We start from the raw sequence: 21,460 nt of genomic DNA, 5'->3' as shown, positions 1-21,460 counted from the left end.
AGACAGAGAGAGCACCTCCTTCAAGAAAAAAGGGTAGACTGCTTACTGTCTAGTATAATACGGATCCCTAAATCCAAACTTCCTCTCTTCTAATGCAACTCACTGCATGCACAGGCTTTCCCTGGTCTTCTCTGCATTATCCCATAGGAACAGACACTCAGGGGATAAGCACAAATGCAAATGCTCTGGCTACTGCTGCTGCTGTAAGGAATTGGCCTTTGTCTCTGACCCACGAGACTTGTGTTGTTTGTTGGTATACCGTGGCACGTGAATTTGTTAGCCTGCAAATAAGGTACCTCTCAGACCCTTCACAGTATTTGCCAAAGGAGCAAAATGAGAGCAGGTTTGTGTTGGTAAGCTCTTTTAGGTTCTACAAAACTCCAAAAAGTTTGTCATAGTTTTCCAAGAAAAAAAGACAGTAGTGAAAGTAAACCCTATCCTCAAGTATTCTCTGATCATTGAATGGGGTCATCTTTTCTATACCATCTGAGTAAAATTGTCATTTTACTTTTCTAAAATAAATTTTTTTCTTTGTGATGAAAACATTGACAAGTGGGTATCTTTCTTTGAATATTATGCTGAGAGGCACTCTGTATACTTTCTTAATAGTCTGGCTGACATCTTTGTTTCCATCTCCAGTTTTGAAAACCTTTGACTATTTTCCTTAACTATGTTTTCTGTGTATTTCATCCAGAACTCCCATCATTAGAATTTGAATAGCTATGATCTACTTTCTGGATTCATTAACTTTTGTCTGTACTGCTGTTAACTGTTTAATCTACAGGTTTTAGCTTTGATGTCCATATTTTTTTGTATTACCAAACTGTGCTGTCTTCAGTAATTTTTTAAAGGAAAAAAAACATATTAGGGTTTTAATCCTCTTTAAAAATGAAACATTAACATTTAAAGTGTGCCAAGCATGCAGTCTTCATATTCTGAGAAAGTCCACCTCACCAGGGAATATATCTTGAGGTCATTAGTAACTAGAAGAACACAGATTTAAACATTTCCACATTTAGATGAAAACAGGGCAAAAGTAACTGATTTTGTCAAATTCAATTACTGGCAAAATGAAGGTGGTGATAACTGTTATGGTACGTATGCTCATTTCGCAACTCAAAAAAGAAAAAGCCAGAAATCCATCATTGTTAGCAGCTAAACAGTGTCTAAGGAACTCACATGTTCTTTGAAAAGGTCGTCATAAAATTATTTTTAGCATAAGAAATGTTTCAACCATTGCCTTTTCTTTATTGAATGAAATGTGTAGTGGGATAAGTAACCCAGTTACTTCCATGCTACAAGTTGCACAAGAGACACAAAGGGCAGATAGCAGTGTCCAGACTGCCAAAAAGCAGAATTCCCAAAGACATTTTGTTCGTTTAAAATACTCAGATGTCACTAGAGTCTGAGCAAATATAGCGTTATTCATGAAACTCTAGAGGACCTATAGTGTCCTATTGGCCTTCTTTACTAAGTATGTGGAATTATTAAACATGTGGTCCTAAAAATCAGAGAACACATTCCTGAATAGGAGTTCATTAATGTAACCGTGAGATAAGCTTACTTTTCTGTTTACCTACTGGTTACTTCAGCTTTCCAACAGGCTTGGGGAAGGTCAAAGTATTCATAGATGAGAAAAGATGAACTAGCTTTTCATGAATTATGACAAGTAACTTAAAGGAAAAAAAATCTTGTAAGAGGCAGCTAAGCCTCCTTCACCACCACAACACGGGCAGATCTCAGGGGCTGCCCATGCAGCTTGAACCTCACTTTAGTAACTCAAACCACTGTGCTCAGCTCTTTCCCCTAAACGAGCATGTGGAACATGACCTCACACTAGATGTTTCTGTAGTTCATAAGTGTGACTACTGGGTTTTCACGTGTGAGGTATGCCTCCCTCAAGCCTTGTTACGACACTGGCATGTTGCCTGTAGGATATGAAGAAAGAAGAAAAAAAGACCTCATGCTCATAAGGGTGGAACTTGGCTCTGACAGGGTTCAGCTTGGCAGTGCTTCCTGAATACTTCCTGAATCTGGACTTCACTTATTGTGAGAGTCTCACAGAGTTTCTTCAGGTGAGGGTTACTGTCTTTAATTTCTTCTTTTGGAACACAGTGTGTTGCCTTCTTCAAAAACTCAGCAACCTCTAACAAGTCCTTGTAGAAGCCCTGAATGCTATACATTTTTACCTCCTCCACCAATTTTTGGCTGCTGTGCTGCGAGCTCTGTTTCTTCCAATGCTTGTTTATCTTCTTCCACAGCCTCCTTCAGCTGCTTTTAACTTGACTTCTTCCATGAATATCTTGTTGTAGAAGGAGTATCTGTCCTCCATTTGGTTTGGATCCACATCCTCTTCCAAGTGCTGGCAACTGTTCTTTTGTTTTGCAGCTGTGTGCAGAACTGAGGAGAAGGCCTGAAGACAATGCCAACACTGGGAGACTGCGTGGCACCAGCGTCACGCACGGAGCTACAATGGCTGCCCCGAGATGATGTTTTTTGTTGTTTTTTTTTTTTTCTTTTTGAGATGGGAGTTTCGCTCTTGTTACCCAGGTTGGAGTGCAATGGCGCGATCTCGGCTCACCGCAACCTCCGCCTCCTGGGTTCAGGCAATTCTCCTGCCTCAGCCTCCTGAGTAGCTGGGATTACAGGCACGCGCCACTATGCCCAGCTAATTTTTTATATTTTTAGTAGAGACGGGGTTTCACCATGTTGACCAGGATGGTCTCGATCTCTTGACCTTGTGATCCACCCGCCTGGGCCTCCCAAAGTGCTGGGATTACAGGCGTGAGCCACCGCGCCCGGCCAGAATGACTATTAAGAAATCTTGTAGAAACTGAATTCATTGCCATGAATGGAGTATTAAGGGATTAGCAAAAATTAAAATTAAAATTAAAATAACTAAATTGAGAAAACAAAAAAATGAGTTTACTAAAAAGCATTAATGCGAGCAGGCATGGTGGTTTATTTCTGTAATCCCAGCACTTCGGGAGGCTGAGGTGGGTGGATCATGAGGTCAGGGGTTCGAGACCAGCCTGACTAACATGGTGAAACCCCATCTCTACTAAAAATGTGAAAAAATTAGCCAGGCATGGTGGCATGTGCCTGTAATCCCAGCTACTTGGGAGGCTGAGGCAAGGGAATTGCTTGAACCAGGGAGGTGGAGGTTGCAGCGAGCAGATTATCATGCCACTGCACTCCAGCTTGGGTGACAGAATTAGACTGTCTCAAAAAAAAAAAAAAAAAAGGCATTAATGCAATATCCAACAAAATAAAGGGTCAGTATTTTGAGAAAGTAGATCCTGTTCCCTTTAACAGTAGAACAGGCTACACTTTCATAATAGGAAAAAAAATGTATCTGAGGGATTTATTAACACTTCGCAAGGGCAGGATTTAAATAGTTTGAGCAGCAAAAGAGTTTTCCCGTTAAGTTTTATTTACTTTTATTTAATTATAGTCCAAAGATGTGCTGTGAAAATGTTTTCATATAAATAATTCATCTTAAAAAGTTATTTACAAAGCCACAGTCCTCATTCAGTTAGGTAATATGGTTTTCTAGTCATCATGGAAAAGGTTAACATTTAATTGGGTCTACATAATGTTTTTAAATTGCCCTTGCCACATAAAGCTCTGTCTAGAAGACAAAGAGTTGTATGTTCTTCATTTCATGAGTGACCATAAATATCCCTGAATCATGATCACTCTCAGACCTGCGAGAAGCTTGGTTCTTAAGGTGAGACTCTTAAATTCAAGTTAGGCCAGGCCTGGTGGCTCAATTCTGTAATCCCAGCACTTTGGGACACCAGTGGGCGGATCACGTGAGGCTAGGAGTTCATGACCAGCCTGACCAACACAGCGAAACCCATCTCTACTAAACATACAAAATATTAGCTGGGCATGGTGGTACACACCTGTAATCCCAACTATTTGGGAGGCTGAGGCATAAGAACTGCTTGAACCCAGGAGGCAGAGGTTGCAGTGAGCCAAGATTGTGTCACTGCACTACAGACTGGGCAACAGAGCAAGACTCTATCTCAAAAAAAAAAAAAAAAAAAAAAAAATCAGGTCAGGCATGGTAGCTCACTCCTATAATCCCAGGACTTTGGGAGGCTGAGGTGGGTGGATCACTTGAGGTCAGGAGTTCAAGACCAGCCTGACCAACATGGTGAAATCCCATTTCCGCTAAAAAAAAAACCAAATGACCCCAGAAGGTGGAGCTTGCAGTGAGCTGAGAACACGCCACTGCACTTCAGCCTGGGCAACAGAGCAAGACTCTAATCTCAAAAAAAAAAAAAAAAATTCAAGTTATGTTGTACAGATTAAGGTTTTAAAATTAAGCTTTATTAATTTGGCTCAATTTAAATTCTTGCTATGATGATTGGTAAGAACAGAAAAGTAGCTGATGACAATTGTATGTTCAACATAAAAGGATTTTGTGTTAATGACATAGCTACCTGTCTTATTTGCAATAGAAATATCTTGTTTTAAAGAATGTATAGAGAAAAAAGAAAAAGAAAAAAGAATGTATAGAGGTACTAAAAGAGTATACATGCTTTAATATTAAGTAGCTAGTAAGAATAGTGAGAAAGAAAAAAGAGCAAAATAAACAAGCTTCAGAAAAGCATTAGCAAACAATAGTATTTGCTGAACGGCACTAGGTATGGTGGCTCACACCTGGAATCCCAGCTCTTTGGGAGGCCAAGTTCGGAGGATCACTTGAATTCAGGAGTTCAAGTCCAGCCTGGGCAACACAGCGAGACCCCATTGCTACAAAAAATAAAAAATTGAGCCAGACATGGTGGTATGCACCTATAGTCCCAGCTACCCAGGAGACTAAAGCAGGAGGATCACTTTAGTCTGGGAGTTCAAGGCTGCAGTGAGCAGTGACTGTGCCATTGTGCTCCAGTCTAGGACACACAGCAACACCCAGCTTCAAAAAAAGAAATGAAGGAAAGGAAAGAAAGAAAGAAATGGATTGTATAGTAAAGTATTACCCTGCAATACTGCAGTGGGTATGAAAATTAAGTAGGTGTTGAAATTTAAATTCTAAAAACAAAAAATATCTAGGTGTAGATAAAGTGTTTCTTGATAAAGATAAAATGGCTTAAAAATTTTAATGCAGTTTGGAAAAGATTTAATTTTCTAGACTTGACACTACGCTGAAAAGGCTGCTCACCACAGGCATATACTAGAATTGGAGAAAATAGAAATGATGTTGGAAAAATGTGGGCAAGAGTGGATCACTCTTCTGGATTTCAGAAATTTTAGAAATAATAATACTAGTGGGATGCAGTAGGAACAATTCTCTGCTTATGGCAATGCCGACTAGACAGTTTTTAAACAGGTAAGAATGAATTTTCATATTGCATAGGCCCTTAGGATACAATCTAGAAAGTTTAGTTGGTGGGAATAACAGTAATTTAAAGTTTTTGAGCAGTTTTGATTAACTGAGTACAAGGGCTATTTTATACGAATTTATTCTTCACAGCTTCAGAGGAACTTCCCCAAGACATTTATATTATTAGTGATGTGAAGTAGTTAGGTTACTTCAGGTGTAAAGACTGTTTATTTATTTATTTGAAAGGACAATAAGTTGCAGCCAAAGGCCAAAAGGGCTTCTCTAGGGACATTCAGTTTAAAAAACATCTCTTTCATATCAGATATGTGCAGACTTCATGTAGACACTAAGATACGTGCACCGGATTTGGCCACCCGGCCATGAAACACATAGTGTAGAAATGGAAAATAGGTGGCTTAGTGGCTCTTAACACAGGAGGAATCTGACGCCACATCCAGGTCTCTGATATAAACTAGTGATGCTTTACAAATAGGCATGATGATATTTGTACCAGTTATTACCTCTTTACTTTAATATACTGATTTAGAAGTCTACTAAATTATTACAGAACAAGAACACATCACACTTCTGAGCAAAAGAAAACATCAAATCTGAGTTGAACAATTTTCTAAAACATATTATTATACAGCATATATGCTACATATACTAGAGTATATATATGCTAACTTAGTATAAATATCCTATGAACATTTCATGTGGGGTCAAGAAAAAAATATGAAACCTCAGTTTTTAGATCTGATAAAAATGAAAGATATGTGTCACATGAACTCTGAATTTTTCCATAATAAGGATATCATGGATCCTAATTAAAAAAAAAAATCAACGACAGTCCACTTGTTTTAACTCTAAACATTTTACTTCAGAGAGAAAAAATACCTAAAGAAAGAGAGCTACTTATTTACACAGTCTAATCATACTTCTGAAAGGTGAGAAAGCAACTTTTCTCCTTTACAAACTGAATTCAGTGTTTAAAAATTATTTCAACACAAGTCCACTGCTTATTATTACCTAATTCAGTGTTTAAAAATTATTTCAACACAGTCCACTGTGATTTCTGACCACAGCTAGAATACAACTAAAGTTAAACACCCTGTTGCTTTTCTAATTTCCTTTTTCTTTTTAACACTTCCTTACTTCACAGAAGGAACTTTTAGAGCTAATTCTGAGCTTAACGGTTACAGAATGTTACAACAGAATTAATCTCTATTTACAAAATCAATTCCTTTACAGGCAGTCTTACAAATTATTGCCACTGAAATTATGGGTGAGAAATTAAGGGTAAAAGAAACAGGTGTGGAAGTCACAAGTTCTACCTGACATTGGCAAAATCTAGCTGTGTAACCTTGGACAAGTCACTTATCCTCTTTGGCTCTCAACTTCCTCATGTATAAAATAAAGGGACTGAAACTTGATAGTTACTAAAGTCCCTTTCAATGTCTAAATTCTAACTTTCCTTTCTCTAACTGAATGAGAAAAATTCAAAATAAAAATACAAAAAACAAAACAGAATACAACAACAACAACCGTTAAAATTATTCCCACCGGCTAATAATTGCTGCACAGGGTTAAAGGTCTACTATGGCAGTTTATACTATTTACAAGGTCACAAGTTAGGAAGGCCTGTTCTAAAGCACGTAATTCAAGTGGTTTCAAGGTCAGAATTTCCACACAAAGCTGATCCAAATGCCACTGAGTTGCAGTGGAAAAGTACTAGCCTGAGAGCTGGGTTTTAGTTTGGTTCAGAGGCTTTTCTTAGGTAAGTAATTTAACATCTCTCGGTCTTGATTTTCTCAGGTGTAAGATGAAAAGGTTGCACTATGTTATCTCTAAGACCTTTCCTAAAACCAAAACTTTATGTTTCTAAGTGGTTATTCTCAACCTACCCTTTTGTAATGCATTCCTTCCAAAAACAGCTTGGTCTGTTTATAGATTTCTTGGCCTGTCTTGTGGAAGGTCTTGAGAAATTCTATGAACTCCTTAGACACTCTATCCGTTTCAATGCTGGTTTGCCGGTTTATGGAAGGACTGGGAGCTTTTGCTTCCTGAATTTCTGCTGGGAAAATTAAACATAGTAAGTTTCATTACATAAAAGATCCATGCATGGAATTACTTTAAGTATGTAACTTAAGTTTATTTAAATTATGTTTAATCAAAGTTAAACTTGAATTTAAATCATTTTATGTTTGAATGGTTGGACAACTTTCCTTCAAGGAAACTAAATCCGTTTTATAAGTAGAATCTAGTATGAGTACACAAAACTACATAACCTAAAAGATACTCCTACTGAAATGAATGTTGTTCTATTAGTATTTCTTTGCCAAAATACATCATGCTTTGATCTATATATTCAATCATGAACACCGAAATGGCACCACTATTTTGAGCAAACTTCACAAAGACTGCTTGAGTTTATAAAACTAGTCAACAAATAGAATAACAATCAACAGAAGCACTGAAATGTTAATGACTTATAAATGTTAGACAACTTTTCCAAATCCCATTTTACTTGACAAAAAGGCAAAGATTAATGTGCTTTTGTGGAGACTCACAATTATTTACCCACCATTTAGTTGGTGAGTCATACCGATCAAAGTGAAAGAACGCACCCATAGTACTAATAGCATGATGAACACAACAAAGCACACAATGACGATAAAAGAGAAACATACAGTACACTATCTGAACAGCTGGGCACACAATTCTTTCCCCTCTTCAAATAAATACACTGAAAGGAAAACTGGACATTTACAGAAGAGAGATAAGGATGTTGTAATAGGCAGTTAAGTGCTTTCAAAGTATGAACTACCACTTGGTCTCTGATCACATTCTAAGCCTTCTGATTTTGAACTATACTCTTTAACATTTATAAGGAATTTAAGTTCCCCATATCCTAATACTTTCCTAAAAAGAAAAATACTTTTTTTAAAAAGTCTGTTTTATTTTATTTTATTTTATTTTTGAGACACAGTCTTGCTCTTTCGCCCAGACTGGAGTGGTATGATCTCAGCTCACTGAAACCTCCACCTCCCACGTTTAAGCGATTCTCCCGCCTTAGTCTCCAAGTAGCTGTGATTACAGCAAGTGCCACCACACCCAGCAAATTTTTGTATTTTTAGTAGAGACGGGGGTTTCACCATGTTGGTCAGACTGGTCTTGAACTCCTGACCTTGGGTGATCCACCCACCTCAGCCTCTTAAAGTGCTGGGATTACAGGCGTGAACCACTGCACCCGTCCCAACATTTGTATTTCCCCAAAATTTTCTACTGATGAAAATTTTACATATACAAAATGAAATATGTATATTTTAGCATTACTTGTAATAGCAAAAGACTGGAAATAACTGGCCATCACTGAGGAACTAATTAAATTATCTTTTAATCCGTAAAATAAAATACCATAGTTTTAAAATTAAAAAGTATCCTTCTTATGTACTAATATGGAAAGAGCTCATAAATGTACTGGAAGAAAAAAAGTGAATTAGCAACATAGTGACATGCTGTCTCTATAAAAAGTAAAAACATTAGCGAGGCGTGGTGGTGTGTGCCTATAGTGCCGGCTATTTTGGGAGGGGTCTGAGGCAGGAGGATCACTTGAGCCCAGGAGTTTGACACTGCAGTGAGCTATGATCATCCCACTGCACTCCAGCCTAGGCGACAGAGTGAGAACTTGTCTCTTAAAAAAATAAATAAATAAATAAGGTATGTACACTGAGCTATGTTTTATGTTAAATAGGGGGTAGTGGTATAAGGATATATGTTTTTATAAATCAATATAAAAGCATAGACGGATACACAAGAAACTAATAACAAAAGTTGTCTGAAAACAGGGGGAAGGATAGCAGTGGTGCTTAGGAACTAGATGGGTGAGAGACAAAGTAGAAAAGAGACTTCTGACCATATCTTTTATGTTTTAGCCATTTGGATATACTATCTATATTTTTTAAGACATAAATAAATCAGGTACAATCTAATTCAAAACCAAAAAGTCAACATCTTTTCTAAAATATTTTTTTATCTAAATGGAAAACCAAAGATTGTGCTGACATCTGTATAATTAGGAAAAATTTCTTTATTATTTGGAATTGAATCCTTCTCTGTCTGATAATTCCACTTCTAGTAATGATGGAATACTCTGATGGGATCAGGTTTACCCCACTACCTTAACAATTGAAAGGTCAGACAAATATATAAACTAAAGGTTTTCAGACACCGGACAACAGGCAAACAGTAGACTAACTCTTGAAAGAAGGGAATGAAATCCAGTCTGTCCCAGAGTCCCAGCTCACTGCTGGGAGAGTTTTAAAGTCACGGCACAGGGAGAGGCCACTCAAACAGAGCGTAGCTGATTTGCTGAATTGAGGAAACAGCATTTGGAGTTCAGGGAGACCAATATGACCAGAGTTTGCATGGCAAAGTATCATGCAAATGCTACAGAGGGGAGAGAGCTACACAGAAGAAGCTCGAGGTACCTGCAGAGGGTTCCCTTGAGTGTGGCTAAGTACAGCACATGCATATGAAGAAATTACCCAAGATGAGAGAAAGAATCACCAAGTAACATGTAGAACAATGACGCAAAGGGTGAGAGGAAGAAATGTAAGAATTCTGTTTAAGATTCTTATATGTAAAGTGGTATAATACTATTAATTTACAATTTTTTTCTTTTTTCTTTAAAGTGGTATAATACTATTTGAAGGTAGGTTAAGTTAAAGATGTATTCTGTGGGCTGGGCGCAGTGGCTCACGCCTGCAATCCCAGCACTTTGGGAGGCCGAGGCGGGTGGATCACGAGGTCAAGAGATCGAGACCACCCTGGTCAACAAGGTGAAACCCCGTCTCTACTAAAAATACAAAAAAAATTAGCTGGGCATGGTGGCGCGTGCCTGTAATCCCAGCTACTCAGGAGGCTGAGGCAGGAGAATTGCCTGAACCCAGGAGGCGGAGGTGGTGGTGAGCAGAGATCCCGCCATTGCACTCCAGCCTGGGTAACAAGAGTGAAACTCTGTCTCAAAAAAAAAAAAAAGATGTATTCTGTATCCCCAGAGGAAAAGCATAAAAAAAGAAAAAAAAAAAAAGATGTATTCTGTAAACCCCAGAAGAACCAGTAACAAAAACAAAATGAAACAGAATGAAGAGCTATTGCTAACAAGCTGATAGTGGAGACAAAGGTGTGGTCAGAAAGAAGGCAAGAAAAGAAGTGAAAAGGAACTAAGACAAGATGGGATAAACACAAAGAGCAAGATGGCAGGGGTAAACCTTCCCTTATCAAAAATCACATTAAATATAAGTGGTATAAACAGTCTGATTAAATGTCAGCGATTATCAGATTAGATTAAAAAATAAGAACCCACTTTATGCTGTCTGTAAGAAATTAAATATAAAGATACAAATATGTTAAAAACTAATGAAAGGAAAAGGATACTCTGAAACAATGAAAAAGAGCTTAAGTGGTTATACCAATGTTAGACAAGGTAAACTTAAGAACCACGGACCATATTACCAAGAACAAAGAGGAGCATCTCATAATAAAAAGGGGTTAATCTTCAAGAAGATACAGCAATCCTAAATATGTTTATACTAATCATATAGCTTCAAAACACATAAAACAAAATTTGATAGAACTGAAAGGAGAAATAAATTCACAATGATATTTGGAGATTACAATACTCCTCACTTAGTAATTGACAGAGAGGTGATTTTTAAAAAGTCAGTAAAGACAGAATACTTGCCGGGAGCGGTGGCTCACACCTGTAATCCCAGCATTTTGGGTGGCCGAGGCGGGTGGATCACGAGGTCAAGAGATCGAGACCATCCTGGTCAACATGGTGAAAACCCGTCTCTACTAAAAATACAAAAAATTAGCTGGGCATGGTGGCGCGTGCCTGTAATCCCAGCTACTCAGGAGGCTGAGGCAGGAGAATTGCCTGAACCTAGGAGGCGGAGGTTGCGGTGAGCCGAGATCGCACCATTGCACTCCAGCCTGGGTAACAAGAGCGAAACTCCATCTCAAAAAAAAAAAAAAGACAGACAGAATACTTGAACAATGCTATCAACCAACTTGACCTACCTGACGGATAAAACACTCAACCCAGTAAAAATATAATATGTATTCCATCTGACAAAATAATATGTTAGCAACTTACATATAGATAATGCCTATTCAGCACTAAGTACTTTTACAATGCTACTTTGTATAATCCTCACAAGTCTAACAGGTAGTACACATGATATTTACAAATGAGGAAGCTCAGGCTTGAATATGTTAAGTAACTTGAATAATGTTGCAGTCATTTACATAGCAAAGACTGGAATTTGAACCCAGGTCTGTGCGCTTAAATCCAAAGCCTGAGCTGTTGACTATGCTACAACTACCTCAGTAAGTGAGAGGATTGAAGACTCTTCAGAAGAACACCAATTCCTCTGACTTTGGAGGTCTGTAGGCCAGTCAAGGACAGGAAAACCCTACTCATTTCCTTTATTGCTTTGCTTACCACATGCTTCCCTCCCACACATACTTTTCCAAAGAGACACTTCTGCTTTAAAAAAAAATCCCCTTTAGGCCGGGCGCGGTGGCTCAAGCCTGTAATCCCAGCACTTTGGGAGGCCGAGGCGGGTGGATCACAAGGTCGAGAGATCGAGACCATCCTGGTCAACATTGTGAAACCCCGTCTCTATTAATACAAAAAAATTAGCTGGGCACGGTGGCGCGTGCCTGTAATCCCAGCTACTCAGGAGGCTGAGGCAGGAGAATTGCCTGAACCCAGGAGGCGGAGGTTGCGGTGAGCCGAGATCGCGCCATTGCACTCCAGCCTGGGTAACAAGAGCGAAACTCCGTCTCAAAAAAAAAAAAAAAAAAAAAAAAAAATCCCCTTTAAAAATGTAAATGAGGATGAATTCAATTAACTAGTTATGAACATACAAGTTACTAAAATCAACACTTGGTTGTTTTTCTCTAAGATTCCTAAAAATCAACCCCTACTAAGAGGCTACAAGTTTGGATTAGAGAGTAGAAAGTGAGACACAATTCAGGAGTTTGGTATGCAGGGAGGAGGTGAGTTATGTTTCAACAGTCAATAGGGATTCAGTGTGTAAGAAGAAAGAAGTGAAGAAGGAGAAAATACGGAAAAGAACAACTTTACCCACATTACAGTTCATAGTTTTGGCTAGGGCTCAAATGGCAAGTGCTTGATCTTCAACTTAAAGTCACCTTGTAGTTTTGATTTTTTTTTGAATCAGAGTCTCACTCTGTCACTCAGACTGTAGTGTGGTGACATGATCACAGTTCACTGCAGCCTCAACTTCCCAGGCTCAAATGATCCTCCACCTCAGCCTCCCGAGTAGCTGGCCCTACAGGCACTAGGCTGGCTAATTTTTTAGTTTTCGTTTTTTAAGAGATGGGGGTCTCACTATATTACCCAGGCTGGTCTTCAACTCCTGAGATCAAAAAACCTTCTTGCCTTGGCCTCCAAAGTGCTGGGATTACAAGCACGAGCCACTGCACCTGGATGCACCTTATGTTTTTAATACAGAAACAACACTAATATTTCAGTTATAGCAAGTAGACCATGATTAGCGAGACTTCCATTCCCCAACCTCTCTCTCTCATTTTTTATTTTTTATTTTTTTTTGAGATGGAGTTTCAGTCGTTGCCCAGGCTGGAGTGCAGTGGCCCAATCTCAACTCACTGCAACCTCCGTCTCCCAGGTTCAAGCGATTCTTCTGACACAGCCTCTGAGTAGCTGGGATTACAGGTGTGTACCTCCACACCAGACTAATTTTGCATTTTTTTTTTTTAAAGATGATGGCCAGGCTGGTCTTGAACTCCTGACTTCAGGTGATCCACCCACCTCGGTCTCCCAAAGTGCTAGGATTACAGGCATGAGCCACTGCATCCGGCCTAATTTTGCATTTTTAGTAGAGACAGAGTTTCACCATGTTGGCCCCACTAGTCTCCAACTCCTGACCTCAGGTGATAACGCCTGCCTCATCCTCCCAAAATCCTGGGATTACAAGTGTGAGCCACTGCACCCAGCCTTATTGTCCTTATTTATTTTGACACTCAAATTATCCCAGACTTGGCCAGTGGAAACCCCTCCAAGCTGGCTTCTGGATCCTCTGACATGTCCCCAAAATACTGAAGGGGCCCTTTTTTCCCTGCTCCAGTCCCAGAATTAGTCATTTCTCCAAGAAACCCTGGTTCACTTTAATGAATACTATTTAGAATCTAAGGTATGGGTGGTATTGGTATTTAATGCCAAAAAAGAAAAAAGCTTCTTTGTAGGATCACTGTCTTCAGATCTGTTTGTGAAAGAGGTACACAAGGTTCTACCTGGGATGACAAGATTAGAGGAGTTCTAAAAGAAAAGGGCATTTTGGAATGTATAAGCAAGTATCTCAGCTTGGCCAGCCACTATACCTCTATACAGCTCACTCACCCTTACTGTGGCGACTAAAACACTTTAACTGAGTCTTTACTGTCAAGATATTCCATTTACTGTCTCTGAAGGGGCATTCAACTCTAATAGAATGTGAACATATTCTTCAAATTCCTTAGAAAGTTATTTGTATTTTGTCTGCTACCAAGCTGCTACATTTGGCATAAAAGCTTTCCTCTACGCTACTAATAGAAACAAGTAAAATACCAAGAGCATCACGTACTAAAGAAGATAAAGAATACAGAATACAAAAGTCTGTTTCTAGTCCAGACCCAATACATTAAAACTGCACTTAGGCTAACCTTATCCGCACACAATGGTCAAAAAAATTATCAGTGTGAAATGTGAAATTTACCTGGCTAACTTATATTAAGTGATCTGTGAAACAAAGATACAATGGAATATTCTTTTCTAACATGCATTTATGAAATACTTTTAGGTGTTTATCCCCAAAAGCTTTCTACAGACAAAAAACAACTAAAGAACAAAAAAATCTAAAGTACAAATCTATCACTCAAAAAGACAAGGGGGTGGGGAGAAAAGAACAAAGGTAAAAACCATTTTGCATACAAATTTTTAAAATAAAAGTCACTTGGATTGTTTCTTTTTTTTAATTAATTAATTATTTTAGAGATGGTATCTGACTCTGCTCTGCTGTCCAGGCTGGAGTGCAGTGGCACAACCATAGCTCACCGCATCACTAACTCCTGGGTTCATGTAATCCTCCTACCTTAGTCTTCCAAGTAGCTGGGATTATATGTAGGTACAAGCCACTGCACCTGGCTCCAGAATTGTTTCTTTTTAAAGTATAGACTCTGCACTAAATTGTAAATCTTCTTTCCATAGTATAATGTACACTGTACAGAGGCTTTTAGGACACAGGTTTTTAAAACCACCAAGGAGAGTCAGAGAATATAAATGACAATTATGTACACTTAAGTAACAGAAACTTAATTTCATTTACATATTTAATATTATATATATTAAATAACCTGGGTTCCTGAAGTATACACATTTGATAAAGGGATATAATAGAAAAATATTGAACTAGGAGTTAGGCGACCTGAGTTATCATACACAAACTCATTGTACGACCTTGGGTAAATTAGTTAACCTTTATGGACTTTCATGTTGTCATCTGGAAAACAGGCTATTAGAGCTGATAATTTTATAATTTTTTTTACTATTTCATCTGTTATAAATACTTATAATTTCACTACATATCATCATAAATTCATATGGGTAATGAAACTTTCCCAAAGCAGGAAACAGACTTTAAGCTAAATAGGAAAGAATGATCTTCATAATAAATGCCCTTGAGCTCCTGCAAGATTATCCTATCAGAAGAATAACTTGCATTTTAAAATAGCTAACACTTACTGGAAATGTACCACGTGTGTCAGGCACTGTGCTAAGCTCTTTACATATGTCAACTCATTTAATCCTCATCACATGTCTCTGATAGGTATTATTGTCCCTCGGTGTGGACAGGACTCAGAAAGGTTAGTCTGCCCAGGGTCACACAGCTGGGTAAATGACAAAGCTAGGACTCAAACCAGGAGTGACTTTAAAGTCACCTTACTAACCACCCAGCTATTCCACCTCCTAATAAATAAATCATGAGCCCAATCCATCCTTATTTAATCTCTGGCAAGTACTAATTTTTTTCTGCTTTTTAGTAGAGACAAATTGCTACAACTGGCAGCCAACCAAGAAACAACTTCAAATTTGTCATATGAAAGGTAATCAATCTTTTTTTTTCTTCTTTTTTTTAAAACGGGGTTTCACCATGTTGGTCAGGCTGTTCTTGAAATCCCGACCTCAGGTGATCCGCCCGCCTTGGCCTCCAAAGTGCTTGGATTACAGGCGATAGCCACGACGCCCGGCCAGAGTAATTCTTTTCTTTTCCTTTTCTTTTCTTTTCTTTTTGAGACAGGGTCTTGCTGTCACCAGGCTGGAGTGCAATGGCATGATTTTGGCTCACGCAACCTCCGCCTCCTGGGTTCAAGTCATTCTCCTGCCTGAGCCTCCTGAGTAGCTGAAACTACAGGCACATGCCACTGTGCCCAAATAATTTTTGTATTTTTTTGTAGAGACGAGGTTTCACCATGTTGCCCAGGCTGGTCTCAAACTTCTGAGCTCAGGTGATCCATCCGTCTTGGCCTCTCAAATTGCTGAGATTATAGGTGTGAGCCACCACATCAGGCCTGCTATCCATTTCTTAAAGAGAAGTGTGTTTTTGGTTATAAGCAATATTTCCTTTTAATAAAACAAAGAAACAGCAAAAGTCACAAAACCTAGAAGGCCGGCAAGGATCTTAAGGGGTAACACTGTCTTAGGATTCATTCCCCTGCCTTCAGGGGAGAAGACCTCATCACAATTACCCCAGGGTACGAACTGGGGAGCAAGAGAGAGGCTCCTAGAGAACAGGTCTTCTGACAGCATCAGTATTGGTTCCCGGTCTCCCTGACCATTTCACATTGACTACATAACTCTGAGTACCAACATAAATTTTCAGAGACTGAGGCCTTACAACAGAGACTCCTTTGCTTCATGCTGGGCCACTTCAACTGGCTTGTCTGCTCACACCGGTAGAAAAACTGTAACTTAAGAGACAATCCTCTTGGTTATATGGCATTTTAAGAAGCAGGGTGAATCTGATCATCTACATACAACTCCATGCACTAGAAAATAGCTACTATGGGTTACTTTCATTCCCCCAAGAGGCCAACATGGGCCTTTTCCTGTATGTTCTCAATACACTTCCTCAAGATACAAGTTGTCTCTCAAATAAGCTCTTGGACAAAAAAAATTTCTCTCTCAGATGGCTTTCAAGCCTAGAAATCACCATTTCTGACAAGCTATGTACAGTGAGGGTTTTATACAACAGAACAAACCAGGATCCAAAAAAAAAAGGCACACAAAAACAAAACAGCCAAAGGGACAGTCATTTGGATGAGGATGAATTTCATAAACAAAACTACCTATTTCAATTCTCTTAATTCCTCCTATGGAGTAAACAAATTTCTCTAAAACACAATGTCTTTAAATCAAAGAGAAAATTGGTTTCATATATTGTCTGACCCTGAAACCCAATTTCAATTTCAGTCTCAAATCTGAGCTGATGTTCTCAGAAAGTTGACAGAAATTACAAAGCCGAGTCTATGAGCATAGTGGATCTACTCTGTGTCTCACTCAGGAAGACAAGAAAAAAATGAGTATCACAACATTACCCTTCTTTGATCCGACCCTGGAAGACGCACTGAAGAATTTCTTCACTGTAGTAACCTTGCGGGTCTTCTCGTTGGTTTTCTTTTCTTCAAACTTGGAGAACGTGAGGGATTGGGCCCCTTGGCTGCTCTGACTGCTGGCAAAGGCCTCTTCCTCCTCCCGTTGGAGTCTGCAATTCAAGAGAGGATTAGAATGATCTAGATATTCTCCAAGGTTTCTCTGTATCTGCAGGTTATTACTCCATTAATTCAGGAGGATCTAAAGATTTCAAAACCAGAGACTAAATATACCAAATCAGTCTGAAGTCTCAGATAGCTTCTAGATGGGATGGACTGCCCTTCACGCACTACAGATTTCAAACGAGACCTTCTCATGCTCATTCAACAACTGCTGTAGGGTTACATGGAAGAAATCAAGTCTAGTCCTTTTCCCTAACAAGCTCAAGGTTTGAACAGAGGAAAAGGCAAGTGAACAACGGCTACATAATAGGACAGCTGCTATAGCAGAGAGTAAAAATTGAGTGCTGTGAGAACACAGGGAAGAACTCAATCTGCTGGAAGAGTCTGACAAGGCTTTACAACAGTGATGTCTGGGCAGGGTCTTAAAGGATGAATAGGATCCTTTTTTTTTTTTCTGGAGACAGAGTGTCACTCCATCACCCAGGCTACAGTGCAATGGCATGATTTCAGCTCACTGCAACCTCTGCCTCCCAAGTTCAAGCAATTCTCATGCTTCAGCATCCCAAGGCATTGGGACTGCAGGTGTAACTAATAAGGATGAATAGGATTCTAAATGAAAGGACATTCCAGGAAGAAGGAACTACAAATGTGCAAGCCCGTGGTTTGCTTCACAACAAGCTGAATGTAGCCAGAGCACTGGGGGTGTAATGAACTGTGATGCTGGATATACAGGAAGCCACCAGAGGGTCAGGAATCTTGATTGCTAAGCCCACTCTTCTGGATTTTATCATGTGGTGGGGAAGCAAGAAAGACTGTAAATCCAAGAAGTTCTCATTGTCAGATCTGTGCTTTAGAAAGATAATGTGGGAGCTGTGTGAACAACTTGAAAGGTAGAGAAATTAGAGGCAGGGATAAGAAGTAAGAGTATATTATAAAGGTTTAAGTAAAAGAAAATAAGTACCTGGAAAATAGGAGTAGAAAAGGTAAAATTCAAAAGACTTTTCTGAGTTGGAACAAATAGTACTTGGTCAAGTTGTAGGTAGCAAGGGAGGTGAAAGAAATCAAGAATGAAACCAAGGTTTTGTAGCTAACTTGGTAAATAGTGATGCCATTAATTGACTCAGGAGAAGGGTTAGGAGACAAATGTTCAGAATGGGGAGAATAATAAATAAAAGCAATAAATTTAGCTTTGGATTAGCTGTATATGAATCATCTGTAATAATTCCCAAACACAGGCCAGGTGTGGTGGCTCTGTAATCCCAGCACTTTGGGAGGCCAAGGCGTCCAGCCATCAATTGAGCTCAGGAGTTTGAGACCAGCCTGGGCAATATGGTGAAACCCTGTCTCTATGTAAAATACAAAAATTAGCCGGAAGTGGTGACATGCTCCTGTAGTCCTAGCTACTTGGGAGGCTGAAGCAGAAGGATCACTTGAGCCCAGGAAGCAGAGGTTGCAGTGAGTCGAGACTGCATCACTGCACTCCAGCCTGGGTGACAAAGCAAGACCCTGTCTCAAAAACAAACAAACAAAACTTGGCTGGGCGTGGTGGCTCACACCTGTAATCTTAGCACTTTGCGAGGCCGAGGTGGGCGAATCACAAGGTCAGGAGATCTAGACTATCCTGGCCATGGTGAGACCCCTCTCTACTAAAATACAAAAAATTAGCCTAGTGTGGTGGTGCGCACCTGTAGTGCCAGCTACTCAGGAGGCTGAGGCAGGGGAATCGCTTGAACCCAGGAGACAGAGGTTGCAGTGAGCCGAGATCGTGCCACTGCACTCCAGCCTGGCAACAGAGCAAGACTCCATCTCAAAAAAATAAAAATAAAAAAAAAACCTCAAGCACTATCTATAAGACGGGGGTTCTCCAAGTGTGATTTCCTAGACAGCAGCAGCAGGATCACCAGGCAACTTATTAAAAATGCAGATTCTCTAGTCTTACTCCCAAGCGACTAAAATCAGAGACTCTGAGGGTGAGGTCCAGCAATCACTGCTTTTACAAGCTTTCCAAGTGATTTAGCAGGGTCACAATTAAAAGCAGTAAGAAATAGAAACAAAAATCACAGGTGGAGGTGTTAAGTCTGAGGATGGAAGAGAGACACAACTTTCTCTGGGACAGACAAGAAGTTACTATAAAAATATTAGTACATTTTTATGCGGAGAGGGGAGGAAGCTGAGGGAGTTCATGCCTAGTGGCCCCTACTCTGTTTCTCAAACAGGAACTGCTACTGACAGTATCAGGCATGCAGTGGAAAGCTGAGGAGATCATTAATGTTCTGGGCTAAAATTTTCTCTTTTTGACAACAGTCACTGAAAGCAATGTGTGATTTCTAATTCTCTGAGTTCACCACAGATGCCAGCAAAGTAGTCACTCAATAAATATTGGCTGACTGGATGGGGAAAAAAAAAAAAAAACTAGCAAGAGTTGGCAGAGTTCCATTTGACTTTCTTCTGTTGAAGCAGTTTTAGAATTTCCAGAATGGTCTGGCAAACAATTAGCATTATTCATGGCATTTTATTAGTTTCTATGCTCACTAGCCATCTCATCATTTAATTTTTTTTTTTTTTTGAAACAAGAGTCTCACTCTGTCACCCAGGCTGAGTGCAGTGGCACGATCTCGGCTCACTGCAACCTCCAATTCCTGGGTTCAAGCAATTCTCCTGCCTCAGCCTCCCAAGCAGTTGGGATTATAAGCATGCACCACCACACCTGGCTAATTTTTTAAATACTTTTAGTAGAGATGGGATTTCACCATGTTGGTCAGGCTGGTCTCCAACTCCTGACCTCAGGTGATCCTCTCACCTCAGCCTCCCAAAGTGCTAGGATTACAGGCGTGAGCCACTGCACCTGGCCCATTGTTTAATTTTTAACATCACTGCATTTCCAGATAATACAAACTGCCTTTGACTAACCTCATTTTAAAGGAAAAGTTAAATTTCTATAATGCGAGGACTATGTGATGTGTACAAGTCAACAGATTTCTACTACTGTATTTTATCACTGAGCTAGATGCCATGCTGAATATATTATATTAAAAGAATGAGGGAAATAATGCTTGATGAGTGCCATCTGCAAGCCCTGCGCTGGGTACATCACATTTATTAGCTGATTTAATTTTCACCATGAAATATGCCTATTCCCATTCTTCCACTCCAAGGAGCTTATTGTCTAAATTTGAGAACTAAGACTAATACAACCCAAAGAAAATAATCAGAAGTTAAGACAAACACAAAATGAAGAAACTACTGAAAGCTGTTCATTAAATGTTGACTGAAAAGAAGAGGGGAAAAAAATCTTTTTCTTTAATGTTAAACTGATTTGCTGATAGCTCAAAGCAGAAGAGAAAAATGTATTTAGATGGTGACAGGACTATGTATCTAGTCATGTCACTGTTCAACCTCCTCTAGTTAAGTTCTTTTACCGCTCCGCCAGCTCCCAGTCCTCCTGAATCTGCTTCTGCCTGGCTTTGTGGTACTCTTCCCTCCAGCACTTGGAGCAGAAACCCTGCCAGGCAGGGTTGCCGTAGTAACCACATCCTTTCTTGCACAGGAGCTCTGACTGATCCACGTGAATTCCTCGGCGTTCAGACTTAAGGCTCATCTTCTTCCTGCTAACCAATAAACAAACAAGAAAGTGATGTTGAAAATGAATTATCATTCTACTAACTAAAATCTTAGCAATTATGAACAAAAAGTGAGTGATTCCATTATTTTCAAGCTGTAAGAGAGGGAAGGAGGGATGAGGGAAAGAGGGGAGAAAAAAAAGAAACAAAAAAGAAAAGTTAAATATAGTAAATTCCTGACACAGACATATTAAAGAAAGACTTATTCTCTGCCCAAAATACAAAGAACCCATTAAAAAAGGGCTAACATTGGATTAAAGACCTAAATGTAAAGGCTGGAAACTAGAAAACTCCTAAAAGAAAACTTAGGGGAAAAGCTTCCTGACACTGAATTTTGCTGTGACTTCTTGGATATGATACCAAAAGCACAGGCAACAAAAGCAAAATCAAACAAATACATTACATCAAACTTTAAAATGTCTGCACAACACAAGAGCCAACTGACAGAGTAAAAAGGAACAACACAGAATGGGAGAACACATCTGCAAACCACATATCTATAAGGGGTTAATATCCAGAATACAAAGGAACTCCTACAACTCAATAACAACAACAACAACAACAACCCCAAATAATCTGACTAACTAATGGGAGAACAACATCAATAATCAATTTTCCAAAGAAAACATGAACAGTCAACAAA

At 39.3% G+C, this 21,460-nt stretch overlaps 1 protein-coding gene and 1 pseudogene across 9 annotated transcripts in view; one reads left to right on the top strand and one right to left on the bottom strand.

The window, feature by feature from the left end:
- The window catches only part of RABGEF1 (RAB guanine nucleotide exchange factor 1), a 74,757-nt gene that overhangs the window by 22,896 nt on the left and 30,401 nt on the right, over nucleotides 1–21,460 (bottom strand). For 4 of the 9 annotated variants that reach the window (XM_012449099.3, XM_012449098.3, XM_064375617.1 and 1 more), the window contains 3 exons: nucleotides 20,617–20,805; nucleotides 17,021–17,187; nucleotides 7,240–7,409 (listed from right to left, as the gene is read on the bottom strand). In XM_012449099.3, coding sequence (XP_012304522.1) covers nucleotides 7,240–7,409; nucleotides 17,021–17,187; nucleotides 20,617–20,795 — 516 coding nt within the window. In that variant the 5' untranslated portion in view covers nucleotides 20,796–20,805. The remainder of the gene's footprint in view (nucleotides 1–7,239; nucleotides 7,410–17,020; nucleotides 17,188–20,616; nucleotides 20,806–21,460) is intronic. The other 5 variants (XM_012449100.3, XM_012449101.3, XM_012449102.2 and 2 more) reach the window with 2 other exon arrangements.
- On the top strand, nucleotides 1,841–1,938 carry LOC135274699 (small nucleolar RNA U13; annotated as a pseudogene).

The sequence above is a fragment of the Aotus nancymaae genome, unplaced genomic scaffold (assembly GCF_030222135.1).
Source record: "Aotus nancymaae isolate 86718 unplaced genomic scaffold, 86718_ANA_hifiasm-v0.15.2.pri h1tg000012l, whole genome shotgun sequence".
Lineage (NCBI taxonomy): Eukaryota > Metazoa > Chordata > Mammalia > Primates > Aotidae > Aotus > Aotus nancymaae.
Note: the sequence above shows the minus strand (reverse complement) of the source record. Positions and strands in the feature narration are given on the sequence as shown.